Source organism: Corvus brachyrhynchos, unplaced genomic scaffold (genome assembly GCF_000691975.1).
Source record: "Corvus brachyrhynchos isolate BGI_N302 unplaced genomic scaffold, ASM69197v1 scaffold115, whole genome shotgun sequence".
Lineage (NCBI taxonomy): Eukaryota > Metazoa > Chordata > Aves > Passeriformes > Corvidae > Corvus > Corvus brachyrhynchos.
Window position 1 is genome coordinate 8,453,576 of NW_008239553.1, and position 22,452 is coordinate 8,476,027.

A 22,452-nucleotide genomic window follows, 5' to 3' on the forward strand; every position below is an offset into this window, starting at 1 on the left:
AGCAGGTCCTGCATTGTTAACGTGGATGGTTGATTCTGGAAAAGGACAGGAAATGGTAAGGGAGGAATAGTGGAGTAGAAGAATATAGTTCAGGCAGGGGATAATCAGAGAGGGACAGAAGATGGGAAAGGGAGAGACATACATAGAGAATGGGGGAAGGGTTAAATGAGTCAGGAGCAAAGAGGAACATAAAGCAGATCAAAGCAAAGAGTTAGAAAATGAGTAAACTCTTATTTAAAACCCAAAACTTTCAGGAGATTTCACCTCTCTTGAGCACAGTACATGAGTGCAAACTAGCAAGAGATTTATGGCCTGGTGTGAATAGCCTGTTAAAGGGGGTGGGAGAGAGCTATTCCCTACTGTGTTATGTGAAACCAAAAGACAAGCAGGTTTAAAAGGTGAGATGGAATAGAAAAAAAAGGCACCCACTTTTAAAGAGTGAGTCAATAAATTATCAATAGAAATTAGTGCATGAACGAGAGAGAGAGAGAAAGAGAGACAGTAAAGATGCACAAGTGCACATCTTTACACCAACATCAGCATTCATCAGCTTATCTGTCCTGGTAGAAGAACAGTGATTACCCTCAGGAGCAGGGTAAAAAAGGGATGCTTTACCACAGGACTCCAGGACTGGTACTAACCCTTCACCATCTGCACTTCCCTAAGAACAATAAAGAAGACTTTTTCCAGGATCCCTGCTTATTTTCACTCCCTTATATAATTACCCATGGGGAAATTTTCTCAGTTTTTCTCTAGGAACTTATTTATTACTCTCAGGAAGAGTGAGGAGAAATTACTACGCTGCTAATCAAAGCCCGAGATATATCAAATAAATTAGGCTCAGCTCTTCAACTGGTATAAATTTGTGCCTCTCCATATGGTGCCAATGCACACCTGCTGAAGACTTAGTGTTATGAATTCTGATTATAACTTAGCTCCTCACGTGCCGTCTCAGTACACTGAAAACAAAGCAGGTACTGAGGAAAGAAAGCCCATTAATTTGTAGTCTAATTAACAGAGAAGTCTGGAATGGTAGGACAAGGTTTTATTATTTCCTCCTCAGTTACTAATAAACTGGAGTTTCTGGCCCTGCTTTCATTTTGTCTCACTGCCATCTGCTTGCATCAAGCAGACACAGGTATCCGGAAGTCTGTGGCAGCTGGGACACACGCACAGCCTAGCTTGGCTCCAGTGCCTTTTTCCAATTCATAAAAACATAAAAGCACTCATACTGAAATCAACCACAAGACTAGCTGGGAAGTTCTCTCACCGTCCTGGGTCGGTTCTGCCGAAGAAAGCTCTTCATGTCTCCTCCAGCCATGAGCTCCAGCAGAATGAAGCGAGGCAGCGTCTGTAGGCTGACACCGATGCACTGCACGATATTCTGGTGATTGAACTTACTGAAAGCCAAGATCACAGCACATGGAAGAGAAACACAGCATTAGTACCTGGCCAACATCTGGCACACTCTCATTATGCCTTGAGATTTGACAACCTGGATTGAAGCAAATCCTGATGTTGTTACCAAAAAAACCTTCAGACATATCAAAATGCCTCTCTGGTTATGACAGCTCCAAGAACAGGGTTATGCCTGGCTTTGCCCATGAAAAGCCTTCAACAGAAGGTATGAAAAGCTAAAAGCAAAGCAGAGCCTTCTGTCTGTGAAGAGAGAATTTAATGGACACACTGACTGAAAGATGAGAGTGACATGAGAGGGATAAGAAAGTTAAGCATGCAAATTTCATTGGCATTTGTGATACAAAGTCCTGACTGGTAGGGATTTTAATTCAGCATTGGTTATTTTAGACATGGTGTTGTCTAGCTGGGGGACTCAGTTCAGTGTTTAGTCTGCCAGAGGGACTCCGCTAATACCTTTTGCAGCAGCTGCCTTTCTGATTCTACTTTTTACAAAAGGAAGCTGAGGTTGTCATGAGGCACAGTAAGACTCAGTCATTAGACAGCAGCATCTTCCCTTAGATAATGATTACCTAGATAATAAAGGAACTAAAAATAGAAAGGAAGTTGGGGAAGAGAAAGAGTCATGTGCTACTAAGTGAATCAAGGCACTCCTTAATTGATTAAAATTGCTCTTTAAAAAAAGCATACATCAGTGTTACCTCCTGTTCAGCTACCAAAGTTCTTGCAGACTGTAGGGAGTCATGAGATTCATGTTTTAATAGCAGAAAACCAGCATCTAAGTATGAGATGGGCCAGAGAATGAGAAGAGGAACTTCACATTGCACAAATTCAAAATGGATTAATTCTGGACACTTACAATGAACCCCGGCTATGCTACCATTTTAAAGTCACCCTTGACCCTACTATTGTTTTAAGGTTATGGATTTCTGTTAATGAAGTAAATTCTAAGACTGGAATACTTAAAGTACAGGTGGTAATAGGAGTGGCTGTCTGTTATCTTCTCCAGGAAGGTTTTATAGATCTTATAATTCACTGTCAGAAGGTCACTGTCAGAAGGGACCTTATAAAGGTTCTGTCAGCTTACAAAGACATCAAATCAAATGCAGAACACATCTGTACGAAAACGTTTTACCTTCTTACTCCTCTGAATGGGACCAGCAGAACCAATCAACAGAAATCTTTGTTAAATTGTTGTGATGATTTTTGGGTGGGATAGAGTTAATTTTCCTCACAGTAGCTCATATGGTGCTATATTTTGTATTTGTGATCAAAACAGTGTTGATAACACATTGATATTTTAGCTACTGCTGAGCAGTGCTTACACAGCATTAAGGTTTTTCACACACACACCCACACATACACCCACCTCCCCCGCAGTGAGAAGGCTGTGGGGACAAGAGGTTGTGAGAGGACGCAGCCAGGACAGCTGGCTCCAGCTGACCAAAGGGACATCCCATACTGGATGGTGTCATACTCAGCAATGAAAGCTGGGGAGGAGGGGAAAGGGTCATTCAGAGTTTGGCATTTGTCTCCCCAAGTAGCTGCTGTGCATGATGGAGTCCTGTTTTCCTGGGATAGCTGAACACATGCCTGCTCATGGGAAGTAGGGAATGAATTCTTTAATGCTGCTTGGCTTCCTCACACAGATTTTGCTTTACCTATTAGACTGTTTTTATCTCAACCATGAGCCATCTTGTCCTTCTGATTCTCTTCTCTGTCCCACTGCTGTGCAGCCAAGTTGCCAAGCACCAGAGATGGGCAAAAAAAGAACCTCAGGTACCTTGTTTGAGATAAACAAGTAGCTAAAACCAGTAACTTATATGCTATCAAAACACCTTCTGGTGAAAAATAAGACTGAATTTCTTTTCTGAACACTGGCAAGGGGATAAGAGATTCTATGATAACTTGCATTACTCTTTTTCCCCCTGCCCACCATCAGTAAAAAAACCCCTTAAACTATACCTGATAATCAATGCTTCCATCAGGAAATCCATCTCATCCTGCTCAGAGCAGACTTCTGGCAGGGTCTGTTGGGAGGTAAATGCAGTGAGGGCCACCCCACCAAAGAATTGAGAATATTTGCACGTCCACCAGAGAAAAAAGGAAAAAAAAGGAAAAAAAAAGAGTGAGCATGTAACACGTAAATCACCTCAGGAACCTATGACCAGGGGCTCATCCTTTCAGTGTGCAGTTTGTTGCACTGCATGTGACCCATCTGCTAGTTAAAGTAAGAACAGGAAACCACAGACTTACCTGAAGATTTTTCTGTGTGAATTGAACTCTATGCATACTTCTGGAGCAAAAATAGCTTCAGATACACATCAAGAGAAATATTAGGTAGGAACTTACAGACCTAGAAAGCTCTTTAAAATGACATTTATTCTCCCTTTTCTTTGTGTCCACATTGCAGCACATGCTTGCATGTCCTATGACACATACAAGCCATTTGATTTAAACACGTGTGTCACACGCCCTTATAGCTTTCTTTCCTACCATCAGATTTGGACAGCATCTTCTGCTGATACAGATGAACTGGACTATCACAAATGAAAAACATGCTGATCTTCTTTTGTTTGCCACTGTGCTCTGGTGCTTTTTCCAGTCTGGATAGTGAAACTGAGTTGGGCAGGTCCAACTGCTTATTAATGTCCTGGGTTTTCATCCACAGTGGCACAGGGAAATTCATTACGTAAAAGACAGGATTAATAAGAGTAGAACTTCTTTTTGTTAACAAAAGCTGTGTTCTTGAGCTGAACTCATAGAAGGAGATTTGGTTCTCTAAGTAACAAGCTTATAAAATAACAGAAGCAGACTATGAGCATCCTTAATTTCAGGGCTGAGTAACTGACAAATCCTGAGGCAATAGCAGTAATTTCAGAGAAAACCAGCCTGTCATCTCTTGCCATTAATGATAGGGAAATTAGTGTGATATAACAATATATATTTACAACAGCATCTTTAACACTGTGCAATATCAAGGGACTACCTGAAAATTTCACATAGAGTAGAAAAACATTACTCTCGGTATAAAGGGAAATGAGAAACAATACAAAATTTTAAATATATCATGTGATAAACTTAGGAGAAAGAAAGCACTCAAACCAAAGCTGATAATGCCTGGATGCAGCAATGTGTGTGAGCCTGCATCACACATATGCATATGACATTAAGCATGTGATCAAAGTGAATTTTCAGCTGGGATAGTGATAAGATAACATGGCTCTTATGGGTAATTATTGCTGTATAAGAAATTTGTGGGTACTGACCTTGATAGCCACTTGTAGAGGGTTGGGATCCCCTGCAATGCCTACCACGGTTCCCTCATAAACCTCACCAAATGCACCATGTCCTAGTGCCCTGCAAGAAAAGAAGAGAGGGAACGGACATTTTATGTTCTTGGATCCAGTGTTGGCCAAGCTCTTCTCTTCATCCAGTACAAGACAAATCAACAACAGAGTTTTGTTTTTGTCTCAAAACTTCTGAAAATAGCTTATCAGTATTTCTGTTACTACCACTAAAATAACAAGGTTGGATCCTTGATGGTTCTGAACAAAAAATAGACCTGCTCAGTCCTAGGGCCTATCACCAAGTATGGCAATAGCAAGACAAGAGAAAAATGTAAAACAACAGAATAAAGGTGACTGCAGACTGATGTCTTCAGGAGATTCTGTAAGACATAAGATTGATCAAATTTTTCCTTCTGAAGTTTATATAACTTTGATCAGTACCATCTGGATGGCATGGAGTTGAAGAGCAACCTAGTATCTCCTTGTGACAGGAAATTTCCTTGTGATATGAAATGCTGAAACAGACATACTGCTATAATTTGGAAGGGAGCTACTGCCGGGAGGAAAGTGCAACAAAAACACAATCACAGTAGAGATGAAATAGCTATAATAGAACACAGAACAGGAGGCTCATGATCTTATACTTCTGCTTGAGAACTTTATGGAATCAAATTATCTTAGAGAACATAGCAAGTATCACATTTGTTGTATTTTGGCTGACTTGCACTAGGTGCTTTGCAGTTAGTCAGAGAGGCAGCCCTTGTTTTCTCACCGAAGCAGAGAGATGTTCTTCCGTGGGATCTCCTTCAGCTCATTCAGAGTGGCAGCCTTCCCTGCAAAGCAGTAGTTGGGGTTGTAATCAGTCATGATGACAGATGTACGAATTTTGCTCAGTTTATATTCTGGGCTCTGCAGTCGTGCTCTGGCTCCTTCCAGCTGCTGCTTCTTCAGGTGGTAAACTGCAGGTGGGGAGACAAATAAAAATGCACAAACAAGATCAACAACAGGATAGAAAAGGTAATGCTGGCCACACAGAACAGAGCAACACAAATCCCATAATTACAAATGGTCTGGAAACATCTTTAGCCTGCCAGTTTCATGCTCTTCTTCACACTCTTCAGTGATTTAGTACTGGATATGCAAACAGTCCTGCAGGCAACTAATCACCTAGGAACAACTTAGGTTTCCTATGCTACTTTATGCACTGGCTGAGGAAGAGTCCTCCACAAGACATCTTGCTGACCTAGAGTCCCAAAAATCAAACTGTCTCCCTGAATGAATTATATATTTGATTACAGATTGTGATTTCATCCTGTATTGCAGTGGCTGCTACAGAAACACATGCTAAGAAGGCTTTCCTAGCTCTTGTGTCCTGTGGCAAATACCAGGGAAGAGCAGTCCTTACCCTTTGGGACTATGCTTGTGCCTAATTGTGGGTGGTGATGTTTTCTATCACTTCTTTTTCCCTGTTCCTCCAATCCACTTGGGAGAGCACAACACTTTGGCTCCAAGTATTGAAAGCACTGGCACATGGCCAGGTGGTCTCCTTTTGTCAAATTTAACTAGGAAAAGCCAAGTCAAATGGTGATAAGAAGTAATATATCTTACTGATAGACAGGCTGCCACAAGTGAGGATCATTCCAAGCACCACAATCACAGACACCACAACTAAGAGGAGGGGGAGAGGCAGCTGTCCCTCTGGTATAGGACCCTGGGGCACTGGAAGAATAAAAATAGAGGTGCATTAATCAGAAAACAACAAGAGCTACTGTAAAGCATCCCTCTGATGCTTGTATTTCAGAAGAGAGTACAGAGATCATGGTCAGAGCATCCTATAAAAATTACAGCAAATCCCTCTATAGCCCTGAAAGTTGAAAAAATACCTAAATAATTTAGAAATCATTGTGAAGAAAGAACACTAACTGATAAAACACAGATTTCTTATCCGTTCTTCAGTTTTCTATAAATGGGTAACATCACTACTCATAAGTTGAAAATCTCTACAGTCTTGATCTTTTGGAGCTCCAAGAGACTGTGAGAGGAAATAAGTGTGAGTACAAAACATCAGCTGACAGGCACAGTGGGAAACTGCTGTGGAAGGAAGTAATTTGTGGCTTAAATAACTCAGCAGTAGGTGGTACGTTATCCTGGAGAGGTATTTATGCTTAAATATCTGATACACTGAGCCCATTCAGGAAATTCACACCATGTCTCTTTACAGATATTTTACCTCCTGCCTAATCCAAATGGGAATGTTGGAAATGGTGGCAGAGATGCAGCTCAGCACATAAGCAAAGGTCATAAGGAATTCTCAGCCCTATGTTTGACTGACATTTCTCACAACACCTTGTCCACTGGAGCCACTCACTCTAACTAGGGAATTGAACATCAAAAAAGCCAGAAGGAGAGATGATATAAAGCACAGAGATGTTATCCAATGAGGCTAAAACTTGTCAACTTACCAGTGCAGGTGACATTGTCGTTGGCCAGCACAGCCCCCATCTCACATTGGCAGACTGGCAGGTTGGTGTCAGGGTCCCGCTTGCAGTTGTCTGAGTGGCAGTGGCTGCAGTTAAGATAGATCTGAACCTCCACCTCACCATGACTCTCCATGGCTGAACAAGGAATCAGACACAACAGGTGGGCTTAGTTCAGTTTTTCCTATCTTGTTCCAGTAAGGTAAAAAAAACCAACAAAACAAAACCCATCAGGTACCTACAACTTCTCTCCTTCTCTGCAGGAGAGCAGATAGTCCAACACAGTGTGGACTTGTCAGAAGCCTGATGGGGATCAGTAGGGAAGAAGATATTTGGTTCCTTAAGCAAACAGAGAGGCCTTGAAGTGAATTGACCTGGAAAAGTCGGGGACTGAGGATGTGCGGTTGAACCTCATGACTGGTGACTCTCCTGGTTTAGAGATTGAGAGAAAAAAGGTCCCAGAGCACTATGGAAATATTTAAAGAAATGACCACAGCTAAAGATCTGACCTGCAGCATGAAATAAGCTTTAATGAAATGAATAAAAAGCAAAGACAGGTGAAGAGGGAGGAGAAGAGAGGAGATAGAGAGGAAGAAGGAAAAAGGAGGAAGAAAAGAAATGAGAGTAAGAACCATATTGTACCTGCCAAGGGATGCAAGAAGATCTCTCCAATGGGGTTCACAAAAGAGATGCCATCCTGCCCACCAGCTGTGATATCATCAGTATCAGAGGCATGTCCTCCTGGGGAGAGAAGAGTACGGCCAGCTGATCAGTGCTGCATGCTGCAAAAAATTTGATGTCTCTGAAGGGTTGCATTCATTCCCATTCACCTGGAGTCACTCTGCAATCTTCCAGTGATACTGGATTCTACAATGTAAAACCCTCACTTGACCCAGCCAGTATCAAAGTTAGTGAAGTGACTTTATCTGATGTAGGTGTCTCAGTTCAGCAAGGTAGAAATATATTTGCTTTGAGCAGAAAAAGGAAATGAAACATTTTCCATGGGTAACTTGGGAATGGGTGAAGGGATGTTTCATCACACCTTCCAAATATTAGATCACATAGGAACACCTTTATAACCTTGATTTCCCCAGCTACAGAGAGATGGTGGAGAATAGGGTAGGTTTCATATCTGTGCCTCACCTCCTGCAGCAGTGTCCTCTGCACTAAGAGCACTAGCCCTGACCTGCAGGTGCGCTGAAGGGCACAAAATTAGTCATCATGACTATTCCCCAGGAGACTTACCTCTGTACCCTCCACCTCCTCCCCCAGAAGTACAAGCTCCTCCTCCCCCACCAAAACCACCAGAGGTGGTCCACTGGAGCTTGGCTAATGCCTGGGGACAAGCTTGACCTCCTTCTCCACCTTCCAGAAGGGACTTCCCAGCCTGAGGAAGCAGACTCTCATCTTGCCAGCCACCACCTCCACCTTCAGCCAGAGAGTGAGAAAAGAAAACAAGAACAGGTGAGGGAAGCACAAGCAGAGATTCTTTGTAGAGAGACAGAGATTAGCCCATATTAATTTCTTAAGTGCCTAGTTCAAGGTAAACCCTTCTTTAAGTTTAAAAGAATATACAGACAAGCTCCTTGCTGCCATGGGCAATAAAAAAGAGGAACTCTAATGCACAGCCTGTGGTATGTGCTGCATAAACCAACACCTCAGCACCAATTTTTTGTGGCATTAAGAAAATAAGGAGCCAACCGCTCCCCTTCAGGATAACTGGTTAGGGCAGTCAGCCATGTGAGATGCTGAGTTCCCCAGGGAAATAAAAATAAATTGGTTTTCTACATCTCACTTTAGTGGCCTCTCTGTAAGCCTACTACAGCAGGAAACGAACAACCACCGGAATTTTTTTTGCCTCTTAGGAATGGATTCTAGGCACAGCCATCACAATATTATAAATAAGCTTCCATTTCTGGTATGATTACCATAATATAATTGTTTTTGTAAGGGTTTAAGGGGAGTAACAGGAAAAAGTCTTCCCTTCAAAGGCCATTGTTACAGTGTGAAGGAGTGGGCTCCATCCCCCAAACATCAATTTCCCTGGTTCAGTTCATAGAAGAAAGGAGTCCTCCTATGGAATTGCCTCTACTGGAGCACTAATCACCTGTCATATGCATTCTCTTTTATCTCATGACATGCCATATAAGAAGACTTACAGACTACCAACATATTCCTAACAACTACTGCCACAGAAGAATTCAAAAATTGAAGAAGTAGCCTGTCACTTCATGCCTACAGGACAACGAGTGTATTCAGTCACCTGATTCAGACCTTGTGCAGTTTTAGCATCTCACCTGCTGCCCCAGTCCTTCCACTGACACCAGGAACCGCAGTGCTGTTCTCAAATTGCTCCAGGGGTACATCATCCAGGGAGATGTCCTGAGCCTTCAGATAGGCTTTTCCTCCTCCTCCTGCTGCGATGAGCAAAGGTTCGAAAATCCCATCCTTCTGCTGGAAAACCCCCCATCAAACATCAGAAAAATTTCACATCCCTTGGATATGTGAACTCACATAAACTCATCAAAGATCGTGAAAGCATCCCAAAGAAGAGTGGCCCAAGGCCAGGGCAATGTTACTGCTTGTCTCATAGAATCATTACAAAATTACTTTATATCATGTTCCTGAGTACAAAAGTAACTAACTGAACATCAAGGTTTTGGGATTCATTTTTATTTTAGGACTGCTGCCAGCATTGAAGTGGGATCCTGGTGTAATTCCCACATCCGAGCTGTTAAGGACTGAGGAACCAGTTCACCTAGCCTAGTGACAGTGATAAATATGAACAAGGATATGAAAAGAGAGAAACAATTAAAAAGACAAAAACCAAAGAAAAGCAGAAAGAGGAGGGGGAGAGAGAGGCAGAAGAGTAAGATTCCTTTTTCACAATTGTTTTAAAGAACTATTTATCACATGCCATGACTGTCAGTGAGAGCTAGTTGCTCTGCTGGACACTGCTCAGGCAGGATGCAAAAAGGAAATACTTACTCTAAAGATGTAGGTTGCTCCTCCTCCACCCCCACCTCCTCCAGCCCATTCCTTCAGGTCCTTTTTTTTTTTGTAATCTTCTTCAATGAGAGATGACTCCCCTAAGCAGATCTTCTGGGTTTCAGGGTTGCCCTGAAAGGAGACAAGAGATGGACTCAGATATCACTAAGTCCAGCTCTTGAGAGTTGTCTGTGTATTTCAGTTTAATAATGTCATAATGTTTGTCATGCGTAGTAGACAGATATAAACCAGTATGTAGATTATCTTTGGAGAAACTGACCTTTTCTACTAGGACTGACAGCTGAGGGATAGATCTGTCTGTAACTTCTGATTAGCAAACTCACATATGCAAATGAAAATAAAGATGCATAGAAAAAAAAGTAATAACTCATTATTAATTTCATGTCATTAATACTTTGCATATTTAGAACTTCTTATAACCAAAACCATTAAAATATTCTGGATTAGGGATTAATTCTGAGAACTTTCTTACTGCTGTATTTACTATTTATTTCTCAAGGAGATAAATACACAAAGCAGACATGGGTGACCCACACATAGTTAAGAATAATCTATTGACACATCTTGGAAGAGTAATTTGGAGACCCAGTTTCCTATTCCGGCACCAGTCTTACTGGCTGTGTCCTCTCATTCATGCAGAATCACAGAATGGGGAAGGTTGGAAGCGACCACTGGAGGTCTTCTAGTCCAACCTCCCTTCTCAAGGAGACTTCCCTGGAGCATGTAACTCAAGATTGTGTCCAGATGGCTTTTGACTGTCTCCAAAGAAAGAAACTCTACAGTCTCCCTGGGAAACCTGTTCCAGTTCTCAGTCACCCTCACAGCAGAGAAGTTCTTCACATTCAGAATGTGTTCTGGAATGTGTTCCATTTACTGCCCGTTGCATCTCATCCCAAGACTGAGACTGAGACTGACTGAAAATGACAGAGGGAGAGCTCTTTCTCAATTCTGTTAGCCATGGTGCATGGCCTTTCTTAGTCGGTGGAGCAATTTGTCTGGTTAATTCAAACAGGAGGACAAAAGATGGCAAGGTAGATGAAGACCAGGGAAAAGCAACTGGGGTAAATCTGAGGAGAGAGAATCAAGGTTTGGAGCTGCAGAACTTCTCCAGAGAAAGGAAAACAAACATTAGTCACCCAATACACAGATTCATCGTGATTTCCAAAGCCAAAGAAAGTTGGGCTTTGGAAGTGGGAAAAATTAACTGCAACTTTTTCCAGCAGCACCTGCCAGAGAGAGATAGTCAGTGGTGGTTTATAATTTGCAATTTGGAGAAAAAATCATGAAATGAAAGGGATTAATGGAAGCTTTTCAGATTATGACCTAAGACTGGAGAGTGCACTGAAAAGGGAAATGCAGACATGCAAAATTATGTTTTATTTAGATAGATAAGATTCTTGTACAATATAAAATGAAGAAAAGGTGGGTTTAGAGTCTGTTGCAGCATCTGGGTAAGATCTCATGTCCCGTGAGGAAAGTAAACAGTAACTTCAAATGCCTACAGGAATAGTTTATGCATCCCCAAACACACCATTCTGTGGGGAAAAAACAGCTTTGTTCCCAGGCAGGGGTTAACAGATAGCACTTCCGGAAAAAGGCAGTATCAAAAGCTGATGCTGAAAAGAGGTAGTTTTTGAGCCTAAGTGGCAAAAGGACTTTCAGATCATTGGGTCTAGCATTAGAGGACACATATATAAGTGTTCATGTCACCAATTTCCATTTCTCATGAGTGTTTTTTTTGCCATTACAAAAACCTAATCCAGGGGCCGCTGGAGTTGGTGGGAAGATTCTCACTGGTTTTGGTAGACTTTGGATTCAGACTTTAGTCTTTAAGCTTAGAGAGTATCTAACACAGTGCAGCCACAACACTGCTGGATGCTTCCATAAATAATAGTAAATTTTCTGAAAATCCTGGCAGACAGAAAAACCCTAGGCTGTGGAAAAACAAGAGAGAGAGCATATCACTCGCCTACAAGCTTGCTGCTTAAAATAAGCACAAGAAAGCTGATGAAGAACTTATTTCAAACACCAGGAGCTTAAAGCAAAGTTTCTGTGGGCTTCATATTTGTTTGTCCATTTTGGGATTGTTTTTCTTTTCAGTGTTCTTTATATCTGTATTGAGATTCTTTCTAACTTTTATTGGTTATTTCCTGTCTCCTGACTGGATTTCATTGCTGGATTCTGGGATTTCTATCTTTTATCACCAAACCCCAAGCCACCCACTGAATAGTATCTACAAGGTCTCTGCCCACACATGCTTGGTGGCCCTCACCCCAGGGCAGGCATCTTCCCCCTGCTGCCCCACTAAGATGTACAGCAGCTCATCTTTCTCCAGGTGGAAGGTGGCTGAGATGAAGACCCCGTGGGACCTCTTATTGTGGTTTTTGGCTCCCTTCCCGCCGGCTGCTCCATAGGCAGAAATCCTGCAAGAAATAGTAAATAGTTGAAGAAACAACTCTCACACTTCTCATCCCCAAAATGAATGCATCTGCAAGGTCTCTCCAGCCTTCACTTCCAAACAGACATTTCTCCAGAGCAGGCTCCCCTGCTGTAGTAGCTTGTGGCTATTCTTTGAGACCCATGTAGGTAGGCTGCTCAGGAAGATAGACCAACCCTCACCAGAGTACTGGCAACAGAGACTGCAGGAGCAAATAGCATGAGCTGGTATAGCCCACTCTAGAAGTCTAAGGCTACAGGACTGAGATGATGGTGCCACTTCTACTTGACTGTATGCCCACTCTCACTCCTCTTCTGATCTCTTCTGAGTCACTGCTCACCCTCCCATGCTTCACAGTAGCTCAGACATATATCCTTATAACTACTGCTCCTATTTATTCACTCTCCACCCACTCAGTACAGATGGTCCCACACTTGTGCTTGTTGAAACTCCAGAAACAAAAAGCAGTTAAAGGTGGCTGCCCTCCAGCACACACTGATCCTCACCTGTATATGTTTGTGGCTGGCACTCTCCAGACTTGCACTCCCCGGAGTCTGCCCTCCTTCTCCACAGTCACTGACACATTGCTGTTCCTGTAGGCACTGTCGCACTGAGCTTGAGTTGGCCCACGGGGACCACTGGCGCCACATGTTGAGAACCACCACAGAACAACAGTTGTGTCCCCTGTGACCAAAACAGCAAGAGTTGAGTCTGATGTGAGCTTCCCTGTATTTCTCAGTACTTAAATTATACACACTTTCTTCTAGTCATAGCACAACTACTCCTTTGTTACGGTCACTGTTTGCTTTTCTCCTCTCTTACCTTATTTCCTGCACACTATATGATAAATCCTGGACTGCAGATAAACTTTATTGATTGGGTGTGAGGGGGGAAAGGAAAAGAGAAGAGGGACTGGACTTCTAAGAAGGGGTTTATCCAAGTGTCTCACAGATATGATCAAATTCCTCTTCTCAGTGGCAGTCTGAAGGAAGAAGGTGTTCAACTTTCCAGAGGAGAACTAAACCATGTACCCAGAAACATGAGCTGAAAGTATCTGTCATTACAGCTAGTGACCGTTTATGAAACACAGTGAAAGTTTCAAGGGACTTGTTTCAGGTTTGCCCAAAAAGCCTGTGGCAGCAGAAACAGCCAGGGGACGGCCTCTTGCTCCTGTCAGCAGGGACCCTTCTCCCCCAAGCAATTTCTTTCCTGGTTCTCATTAAGCATTATTCTTTTGTTTCTACAACAGTGCAGCAGATAACTATGTCCTCCATTTCACAGTAATTTTCTAAGACCCAAACAAATCCACTTTCTTCACATAATTAGTTGAAGCCTAAGAATAAAACTTTTCAGTAACCTATCTAAAAACTGTGTGATGCAGTGTGTGCACTGCCAAAAGCCTGGGTCAAAAGTAGAACTGTTTAAGAGCCGAATGGTTAAAATAGAGGTAAAAATTACAAACTTTTAAAAGAAAAATTCCAATCTTGTTTAAAGGAAAAGGCAAGAAAAACTATCCCCAACAGACATCCTCCTGCAAACATGCAGATGGATCAATGCAGTATGAGTTTCAGCTACATTACAGCATTCCCTTGAGCTAACGGGAGCAGACAGCAGTACAGATTGTCACATTCCAGGTGGACACAGCCTTCAGGAGCTGGTACAGTCACACACTGGTATTTGTTGGCCGCAAAACAGCCTCAAGAACAACCTCTCCTCCTCATCTCCTCTTTTAGACAGCTCTTCTCACCCACACAGTTCTTATCTGTCCGCCAGAGTGGCAATCTCTACCGCTATCAGTAAATTAGTCCCCAGTGTCCCCTGTTCTCCTAGTTTCTCATCCATTTTTTCTCCTCACTTACTTCTCCTCCCTGGATTTTCATCTTTACACCACTATTCTACACACATTTTATTCAGCTTCACTGCTCAGTACTCTTTCTATTCCCAACTTTCTGTACAGGTCTACACCTCATGTTCCTAAGCTGCCTATTTGTGCACTCCGAATCTGAGTCATGCAGCTTTTCTGTTTTTGCTTAAAGAGATTCTGCTTTTCTTTAAAGAGAACCTGCTATTTCAGGACTGGTGAGCTGGGCTCCAGCAAACTGCTTCCCTATAGCCAGAGACTACCTGACACAGTTTCCACATCTTTGGCACGGATTACATATAGCTGCCCTATTGCTGTAGGGCAGGCAGATCACACACAGGAGACAGGAAGGGAGCCACCTTTTATAGTCAAGAGACAGGTTTTCTGTACTGAATCAGGTACCTGGGAGGGAGGGCTCTTCCAGGGGGTTCAGAAGATGCTCATCCAGGATACTAATCTCACGTGGGTACTGGCGTTTCCCACCAAAATGATTCAGTTGTCTTCCTGTAATAGTTTGTAGAATAGTGGAAAGAGGTGGGAAGATGGTAGAAAAGAGGGATGGAAAATTTAAAGATTACATTAATTAATTAAGTGCAACCATTTGGTTAAAATAAGTGAATATTACCTTGGGTAGAAAATGTGTTCTGAAAAATCATAATTCTGTATTACTCTTTTGAGCCCATGTCCTGGGTTAGCTACTTGTGTCTGTGCTGAAGTCAGTGGGTCTTCACATGAACACAGACTCTGCATATTATCCCATGCAGGATAAGCTCCTTGGCCTGCAAATTGCTCTAGCGATTACAAGAGATTTTAGAAAAAAATGTAGTGTGGGAGAACAGATAGCAGGTATCGATGTTCTGCTGGTCAAACAGGTAGGTGACAATTCTGGATAGTCAAATGACAGGAGGTGTAAAGGAGAGTGGTGACAAAAATCATTGTCTTTGGTTCTGAATGGTGTCATGGCAAGTAAACCAGCTTAACAGATCACTCCCCTCTCAGTAATCAACTTTGAGTACCTGAGACCTCCCTTAGAGAACAAAATACTAAAAATTACATGCCTCACTAACATACACAGTTAAGAAACAGAAGCATACCCTTGACACGAGATGTAAATCTTTGGACAGACCTTTTTGAAAACCACAGAGCAAAACTCTACATTTCTGACCACTGAGATTGGCCTTTGAAAACCAGCCCTTTCTCAGAGAGGAGGAATTTCAAATCAATTGCTGATCCAAAACATCAGAATGCGTTGAGAACACCACAAAACCAATGCTGCCTTACAACAGGAAGAAGTAATAACTGAACCCTTGCCTCATAACCTGCAAGCAGCCTGTTTCAATAGTTAAATTACCTGGTTTTATGCAGATTTTTGCTTGGAAAATCTCTATAAGAAAAAGGACCGGCTTATTTCCATCTGAGCCCTCAGTTAATTTAATACTGAACATTTTTCATCAGTTGAAAAACATTACAAATATTTCAATTTGTTCCAGTTGTGAGAATCTAACAGCTGTCTGATGCTCTATTGAAAAGAGACTCACTCAGTTCCAGATGGAAAATGATCTCTGCCACAAAGCCACTGCTCTAAATAGCGATAATTAACACCCTTGTTAGCTGTGTCAGAAAGGCCAAATAACTAATTGAAGTATGGAGACCTTGCTGAGCTTTTACTCCTGAGAACATTCCCCCAAGGTCTGACTGAGAGCACACTGATGCATGGAAGTAAAAGAAAGCTTTGTACTGACACACTGTTCATACTGAGATGAAGAACTTCAATGGGTGAAGTTGTCAAGCCAGTGAAAAATGAAATTAATCCAAAACAAATGAATTTAATCAAATGCAAGGAGGAAAACAGAATGAAAAATACAATGCATGGCCAGAAAAGATGCTCCCCAAGGCCTGCACTGAATTACAAATCCCAAAGGTCACAACAGTTTCAGATCTTAGCAATGTACAAGAAGTCTGGTTATGTTTGCCGGAGCAAAGGAATGTAAAATCACTCTCTGAAACAGTCAACCTGTGTGTCTGCATGGATTTTTTTGTGGCATCCCAACTGAGTATCCTAAGGCAATGCCTCATTCCCAAACCAAAAATCTTTCTTCCTTCTCCAAACAGTCTCAAACCCTTACTCTCCAGAAGAAACTTTCTGTTTCCTCTGTACTAAGGAGTGAGCATAGGAGCTGCAACACAGGCTGAGCACCATCCTGTCCATGTGAGCTGTTAACTCTTTTAAGGCTGGCACTTTCTACAAACATTGGGATCCAGGGGCTGGTGCTCCAGTCTATTATAGTTTCCACTTCCTCTTCTAACAGCCAACATGTTGACTGTAGAGTGAATGGAAGGGAACAAGAATTAATTCATATTAATGTATATTTATATAAGAATAATGTGAAGAGCACTGACTTCCTTTCTCCAGGTTTTAGCTAACACTGATTTCCCCATGGAAAAGAGTCAGAGGGAAGTGTAAAGGAGAAAGACAGGGCATCTTCTGCAGGAAGAAAGCTAAAGTAATTCACTCCTGCTTCAATGTCTCTGTGACTGTAATGAAAATAGAGAGAGAGGTCTGGTGGCTGAGATTAATCTGAGTGAGATGCCTCACAGGATCCTCAAGGTGTGAATGGCCTCCTCAGAGATTCAACCCTACAGGTTGCAGTATTCCTGGAAGCCTCTCCAGCTTGTCCTGCAGTGGGACAGAGAAGGGGGAGGCTTTACCAGCTTCCCCCTTCTCCATCCCTTTGGCTGATCTACTGCATTTCTAGTCAACACCTTCTTCAATCAGTGAAAGGAGGCAGTAATGAGGCTTGAACTGCTCCCCACCATTCACCTCAAGAAGGGACTGGGAGGGCAACAGAATCAGACTTTGCTGGGTCAGGGACTCTAAAATCAAGAAGTAGAGATAAGCTATACAAAAGCTCTCTTTGGACAGTCTTGTTGTTTATAAAACAATCTTCTGGGAAATTGCAAATGATGCACAGACTGAAATGCAATTTCTAGGCCAGGGCAGCAGAGTTTGATAGACCACAGACCTGTGATCTTAATTGGAACAAGACAATGCTGAGAGCACCAAAAGGTAATAGCAAATGCAGTGAAAAGAGCAACTATCGGCATTCTATTTGCTATGCCAGTCCACATTTTCATATTAAGACACCCAAAATTCAGACCTCTTCCTATGTAAGCTCTAGTTCACTGAAACTATGAAGTATCTTTATGCCTGTCTGCCTAAAGTTCTCACAATGAACCAGACATGTCATCCAGTCTGTGACACTGTCTTACACAAGGTGATTGTATAAGCCAAAATGTGGGTTTGTCTCACCTTTTCCACAGGGAAAGACATCTGTCAGTGCCCAGGAGCTGCCATCCAAAGAATGGTCTGTTTGGGTTTTGTCCTTATTGATGTCTCTTGAGCTGCCCTCACTACTCAGTTGTTCTCTTAAATCTTACTGAACCTTTCCTCTCGATTTTGAGGTATATGGAAAACCTTACCTTCTTTCCCATCTTGCATACACAAACAGTGCTTTCATTCAGCACTGGGTTTTGTAGAGAGTGGAACTACAAGATTGAAAGATATGGAGAAAATAATATTTACATCCTAGCAAGCAGCAAATCCTTCCTTCCTGCCATACATCCTTCCTGCTGCCCTCATGAAAAGAATTCACTGCTTGGATTTTAATTGGCTCTGTCTCTGACATCTGAAACCTGTCCTTGCCAGGGAGAAGTAATTTCATTACTAAAAACACAGCAGAGCTGCTGGGTTTCTCTGCAACCTAACTGAATTAAAGTCATGAGAAGACAAATACAAGGGGATTGCTTTCAGAGGCGAGAAAACGTCAATTTGCAAAGAGGATTCAAGGAACAGTGGCAAGTGCAAGGCTTCCGAGAAACATGTTTCCTTCATGATGTCTTTCTGCTGCATGACTCACACATCTCTGGGTCATGCCTTCAGATGGGGTAAGTGCCAGTTGCTCCTGAGCATCAGTGCAATTTATCCCAATGGAAAATGCGGAGTAACTTGGGCGGTTTGATGGACAAGCTCTGATAACATTGCTGCAGGGGCGCTTACACCCCACCTGTTTGCCAAAGGATGTGTACCTACACCACAGCCAGCAAAATGTCTGTGGGTAAACTGGAGGATCTATCTGCTCCCGTCAGGGTGGTAAACTCCAGCAGCTGGGTGCACATCAGTGGGCAGAAGCACATCTGGAGTCACTCCCTTCAGTTTCCTCAAGATTTCAAAACAAAGTGTTAGCATGGAGGTCCCAAAGCGTTTGGGAGATAGGGCTGTTAAGGAGCTGGAGTGAAAAAATTAAATAACCATCAAGGAACAGCCTTTCCTCTTGATTTCAAGTGAAAATGTGTATAGTCAGCATTTTATAGAGGAGTGGCTTCAGTGCCCACAGAGCAAAGGAACAAAGAACAGGACACTGGATCAGAAAAGGTTGGGAAGGAATAGTGGCTTCTCTTGATGGGCTTTTAACACATCTACTTTGACATAAGCCTTCCCATATGTTGTGTTAGGCTACAGCTAGCCACTGCAGGGACATGCTATTACCCTAAATGCTGACACATTGGCTGTGGTGACACGTAGAGTAGCACAGGACCACCAATCCACATTTTTTCTGCAACGGAAGTCACCATTCAAGTGTTGCATATCTTCCAGATCCTTTACAACAGAGCATGTCTTTTTTCCAGGGACAAAAATAAGGCAGTTTCTAATATTTGCAAGTAGTTCGAGTATCTAAAGTCTTTCCCCTTGTCTGCTAAAATCCACTACAACTCCTTCTAACATGTTTCAAAGGGTAGCACTGCCTCCATTTTTCTCTGGAATAGTTGTCAGTTGCTTTCTCAGTAACAAAGCAAAGGAAAGCTGTTATATATCTGGCAGTGATAGCTGATGTACTTCCTTACAGACTAAAACAAACTTGTTGGAGTAATCTGAATTTTATTGTCAGAGAGTCAATATATTCCTTCATTTTCTTCCTTTCCTCCACTAAAATATGACATATTTTTATGTCATATATTTATGACACTAAAATATGGTGACTTTCCCCTTTGATTTCAACAAATTTGCTTCAGCTATCAATTACCAGGGTGCATAGATCAGCAGGGACTGTGGGAAAACAGTGTGATGTAATCCTTCCATTTAGGAGCTAAGGAATAAGCCTAGCCTTTCTTGCCAAGACACACAGACAGGTCTCAACTATGTGATACAGAGTATCCCAGCTTAGAGAAAAAAAGGGTGCTAGGAGACTGACACACAGTAAAATTGCCTCTACTTGCAATCTTCAGTAGGTCTGAGATAAAATGGCATTGTGCTGAAAAAGCGGACACAAATGATCCATGCACACTCTGTGGGGAGAACAGAACATCCTGGATCTGTGGGATGCTGATTACATTATCCAAATTTTTTAGGGGATTCTGCAACATTTGTGGCTCACCATCAGTGAAGCAGTCCAGGCCAAATGTAATGTTGTCGATAGCAATGTCAGCTTGGGAATTCCAGCCCCAAGTTGCCAGGAGTTCCAGTTGAAACCTTTGCAATAAGACAGATGTTTTAGAGAACACCAACAAAGGAGTAAGGAGGGGGAAAACAAAACAAACAAACAAACAACCCCCCTAAAAATACAATGTTCCCTTATCATGGAAAAAAGATCATCACTATTTGCAATTCTTCCTCCAGACAAGCCCAGCTGAGCAGCTGAAAGGGCTTGCTATATGTCTTAGATACACATCAACCCCTTGTAAGCACCACAACATTCATATAATTTCACATTTCATGGGGAACAAGAATGAGAGCCCTACTTTCCCTGCTACCTGCACATACATGCAAGCAACTGTCCCCCACTAATTGTTATACACAAACAACCATCCATATTCAGTTACCAGAAACAGCCAGGGAATTAGGCCCCATGACACTTGAAAAACAATTTTTCAGATTGACATTTTACTAGTTTTGCACCGGCATTCAGTTTTTTGCTTCTGCTCAGTTGGAGCTGCTGTAACATCAACATTGTTTCAACTACTGCTTAGCCAGGTAGCTAACATTTCATATTATGTTTTCATTTTTTTGCCCTTGTAAGCACCACAACATTCATATAATTTCACATTTCATGGGGAACAAGAATGAGAGCCCTACTTTCCCTGCTACCTGCACATACATGCAAGCAACTGTCCCCCACTAATTGTTATACACAAACAACCATCCATATTCAGTTACCAGAAACAGCCAGGGAATTAGGCTGGGGGGGGTGGGGGGGGGTGGAAATCTCCTCCTTTCCACTCCCAAAGAGATAGAGTAAAAACTGAACAGAATATCCAAATGTCTTGGGCCTGATCCTCAATGAGTGTAACTCAACAAGGTGACATGATTTTATCTCAGAAGGATAGGACATTTAAATTTCAGCCATAATTCCTTGAAGAGTTAGCTCTCTGGACTGCCTCTTTTTTCCACTGTTACCAGGTGTTGCTTATCTAGGAGTTCTGTCAGGTCCCATGTGCTTTGCCACCTTCTGACTTCACAAGGAAGAAAGAAAATGAGCTGAAGGATCTCATTCTAATGGATAGGACTGAATTGTTTTCATTACATTTCAGAAATAAACAGATGTCTGATGTCCAGTCCATTTAGAGCTTATTAAAAGCGTATGGGCAGGACCTCTCTTGCTGTCTCTGGTAAAGCTCAGTGATGATTTACGAGAGATCAAGCACTGACCTGCATAACAGATTAATCATTCAATCCAGAAACACACTTGTCCCAAATTAGTGCCAATAAAGCATGTGTGTGCATTCCACCCACCAACCAAATGTTAGTTGATATCCACAGTTAGTTGCATAGCTGCATACAAATCTTTAGGGATAAACTGCTTTCACCCCAACTCAAGAATGACCCCTTGTGCTTAAATGAAAGCAACCACACCTTCAGTATCTGAGCACTCTGGGAGTAAGTGCAGCAAATGCAAATCAAGGGTCTCTTGAACGACCTCTTAGCTGTGGTGTTAGTGGGGAAATTTGTCATTAGATCCCCTTCCTACAGAAGCCCTCCTCTTCAATAGCAGGCTTACCAAGACCTTTGCATTTTCAAACCTTGTGTATAACTCCACTGACACATGACAATAACTCCCCAGCTGTTTGACGGAAGAGAGTCAGAGCACCCTGAGCCCAGAACCAGGGCACTTCTAGGACCCACAGGCATAGACACAGCAGCACAGCTTACCCCTTACTTAAGGCCCTCACATGGCATTATACCCTTGGTCAGGTCAATCTGCTGCATCTGGTCTGTGGAGACAGAGCAGATGAGGGTCCCTGGCACTGCATTACAAAGTAGGTTTCTGCTCCAGCTGAGTACAACGGGGACCTTGAAGAATGACCCTCCTCCTTCAGTGCATGAGAACTGACATTTCATAACCTCTAGGCTCTGTATGCCTCCCCTTCCTCTTAACTTCAGAAAAAGGGGAGGAATTTGCCTTTTGAACTCAGTGCTGTGTTTGCCAGAGGGGTTTCCATTATTCCTGTCCATTGATCTCTTTCTGCTGACTCCAACAAATTACATTCTCCAGCTCTCTGATGTCTGGTCTTCTGTCTGTTTGGTTTTCTCCTGGTAGCATTTTTTTTCCTTGTGTGTGTGAACCAAGTAACTGAATTTGCCAGCCAATCACCAGAAGCAGTTTTCCAAGTAGATAGATGCCCAGCTGTCAGGCTGATCAGAAAACTGTCTTCCTTCTCTCCTAAGAAATAAATTCATTGGATGAAGGTCTTGCTAACCTCCCTAAATAGAGCCTTCATGTCCTCCTTGCTCTTTTTGCTAAGGTTTCTCTACTGCTGGCCCTATCAAGCAGTCCATGACCTGCTACAGCAACTTCCTGTGTTTCAGTTCATGTCTACTCTTCTCCCTGTGTGGTCTGTCCCCTTCCTACCCACTTTACTACTGCCTACCATACCCTTAAGGAACCAGGGGAAAGTATAGCCCTTGCT

The 22,452-nt window shown here is 42.4% G+C and overlaps 1 protein-coding gene across 1 annotated transcript in view; it reads right to left on the minus strand.

Moving 5' to 3' along the window:
• Nucleotides 1-22,452, minus strand: part of LTK (leukocyte receptor tyrosine kinase) — a 97,389-nt gene that overhangs the window by 12,451 nt on the left and 62,486 nt on the right. Inside the window, exons 10-24 of the mRNA XM_017742095.1 lie at nt 19,923-20,017; nt 14,893-14,994; nt 13,136-13,313; nt 12,465-12,615; nt 10,172-10,303; nt 9,481-9,637; nt 8,429-8,611; nt 7,826-7,924; nt 7,169-7,321; nt 6,315-6,425; nt 5,479-5,665; nt 4,686-4,776; nt 3,382-3,446; nt 1,271-1,400; nt 1-35 (exon numbers count right to left, since the gene is read on the minus strand). Of these exons, the coding sequence (XP_017597584.1) occupies nt 1-35; nt 1,271-1,400; nt 3,382-3,446; nt 4,686-4,776; nt 5,479-5,665; nt 6,315-6,425; nt 7,169-7,321; nt 7,826-7,924; nt 8,429-8,611; nt 9,481-9,637; nt 10,172-10,303; nt 12,465-12,615; nt 13,136-13,313; nt 14,893-14,994; nt 19,923-20,017 (1,869 nt within the window). The remainder of the gene's footprint in view (nt 36-1,270; nt 1,401-3,381; nt 3,447-4,685; nt 4,777-5,478; nt 5,666-6,314; nt 6,426-7,168; nt 7,322-7,825; nt 7,925-8,428; nt 8,612-9,480; nt 9,638-10,171; nt 10,304-12,464; nt 12,616-13,135; nt 13,314-14,892; nt 14,995-19,922; nt 20,018-22,452) is intronic.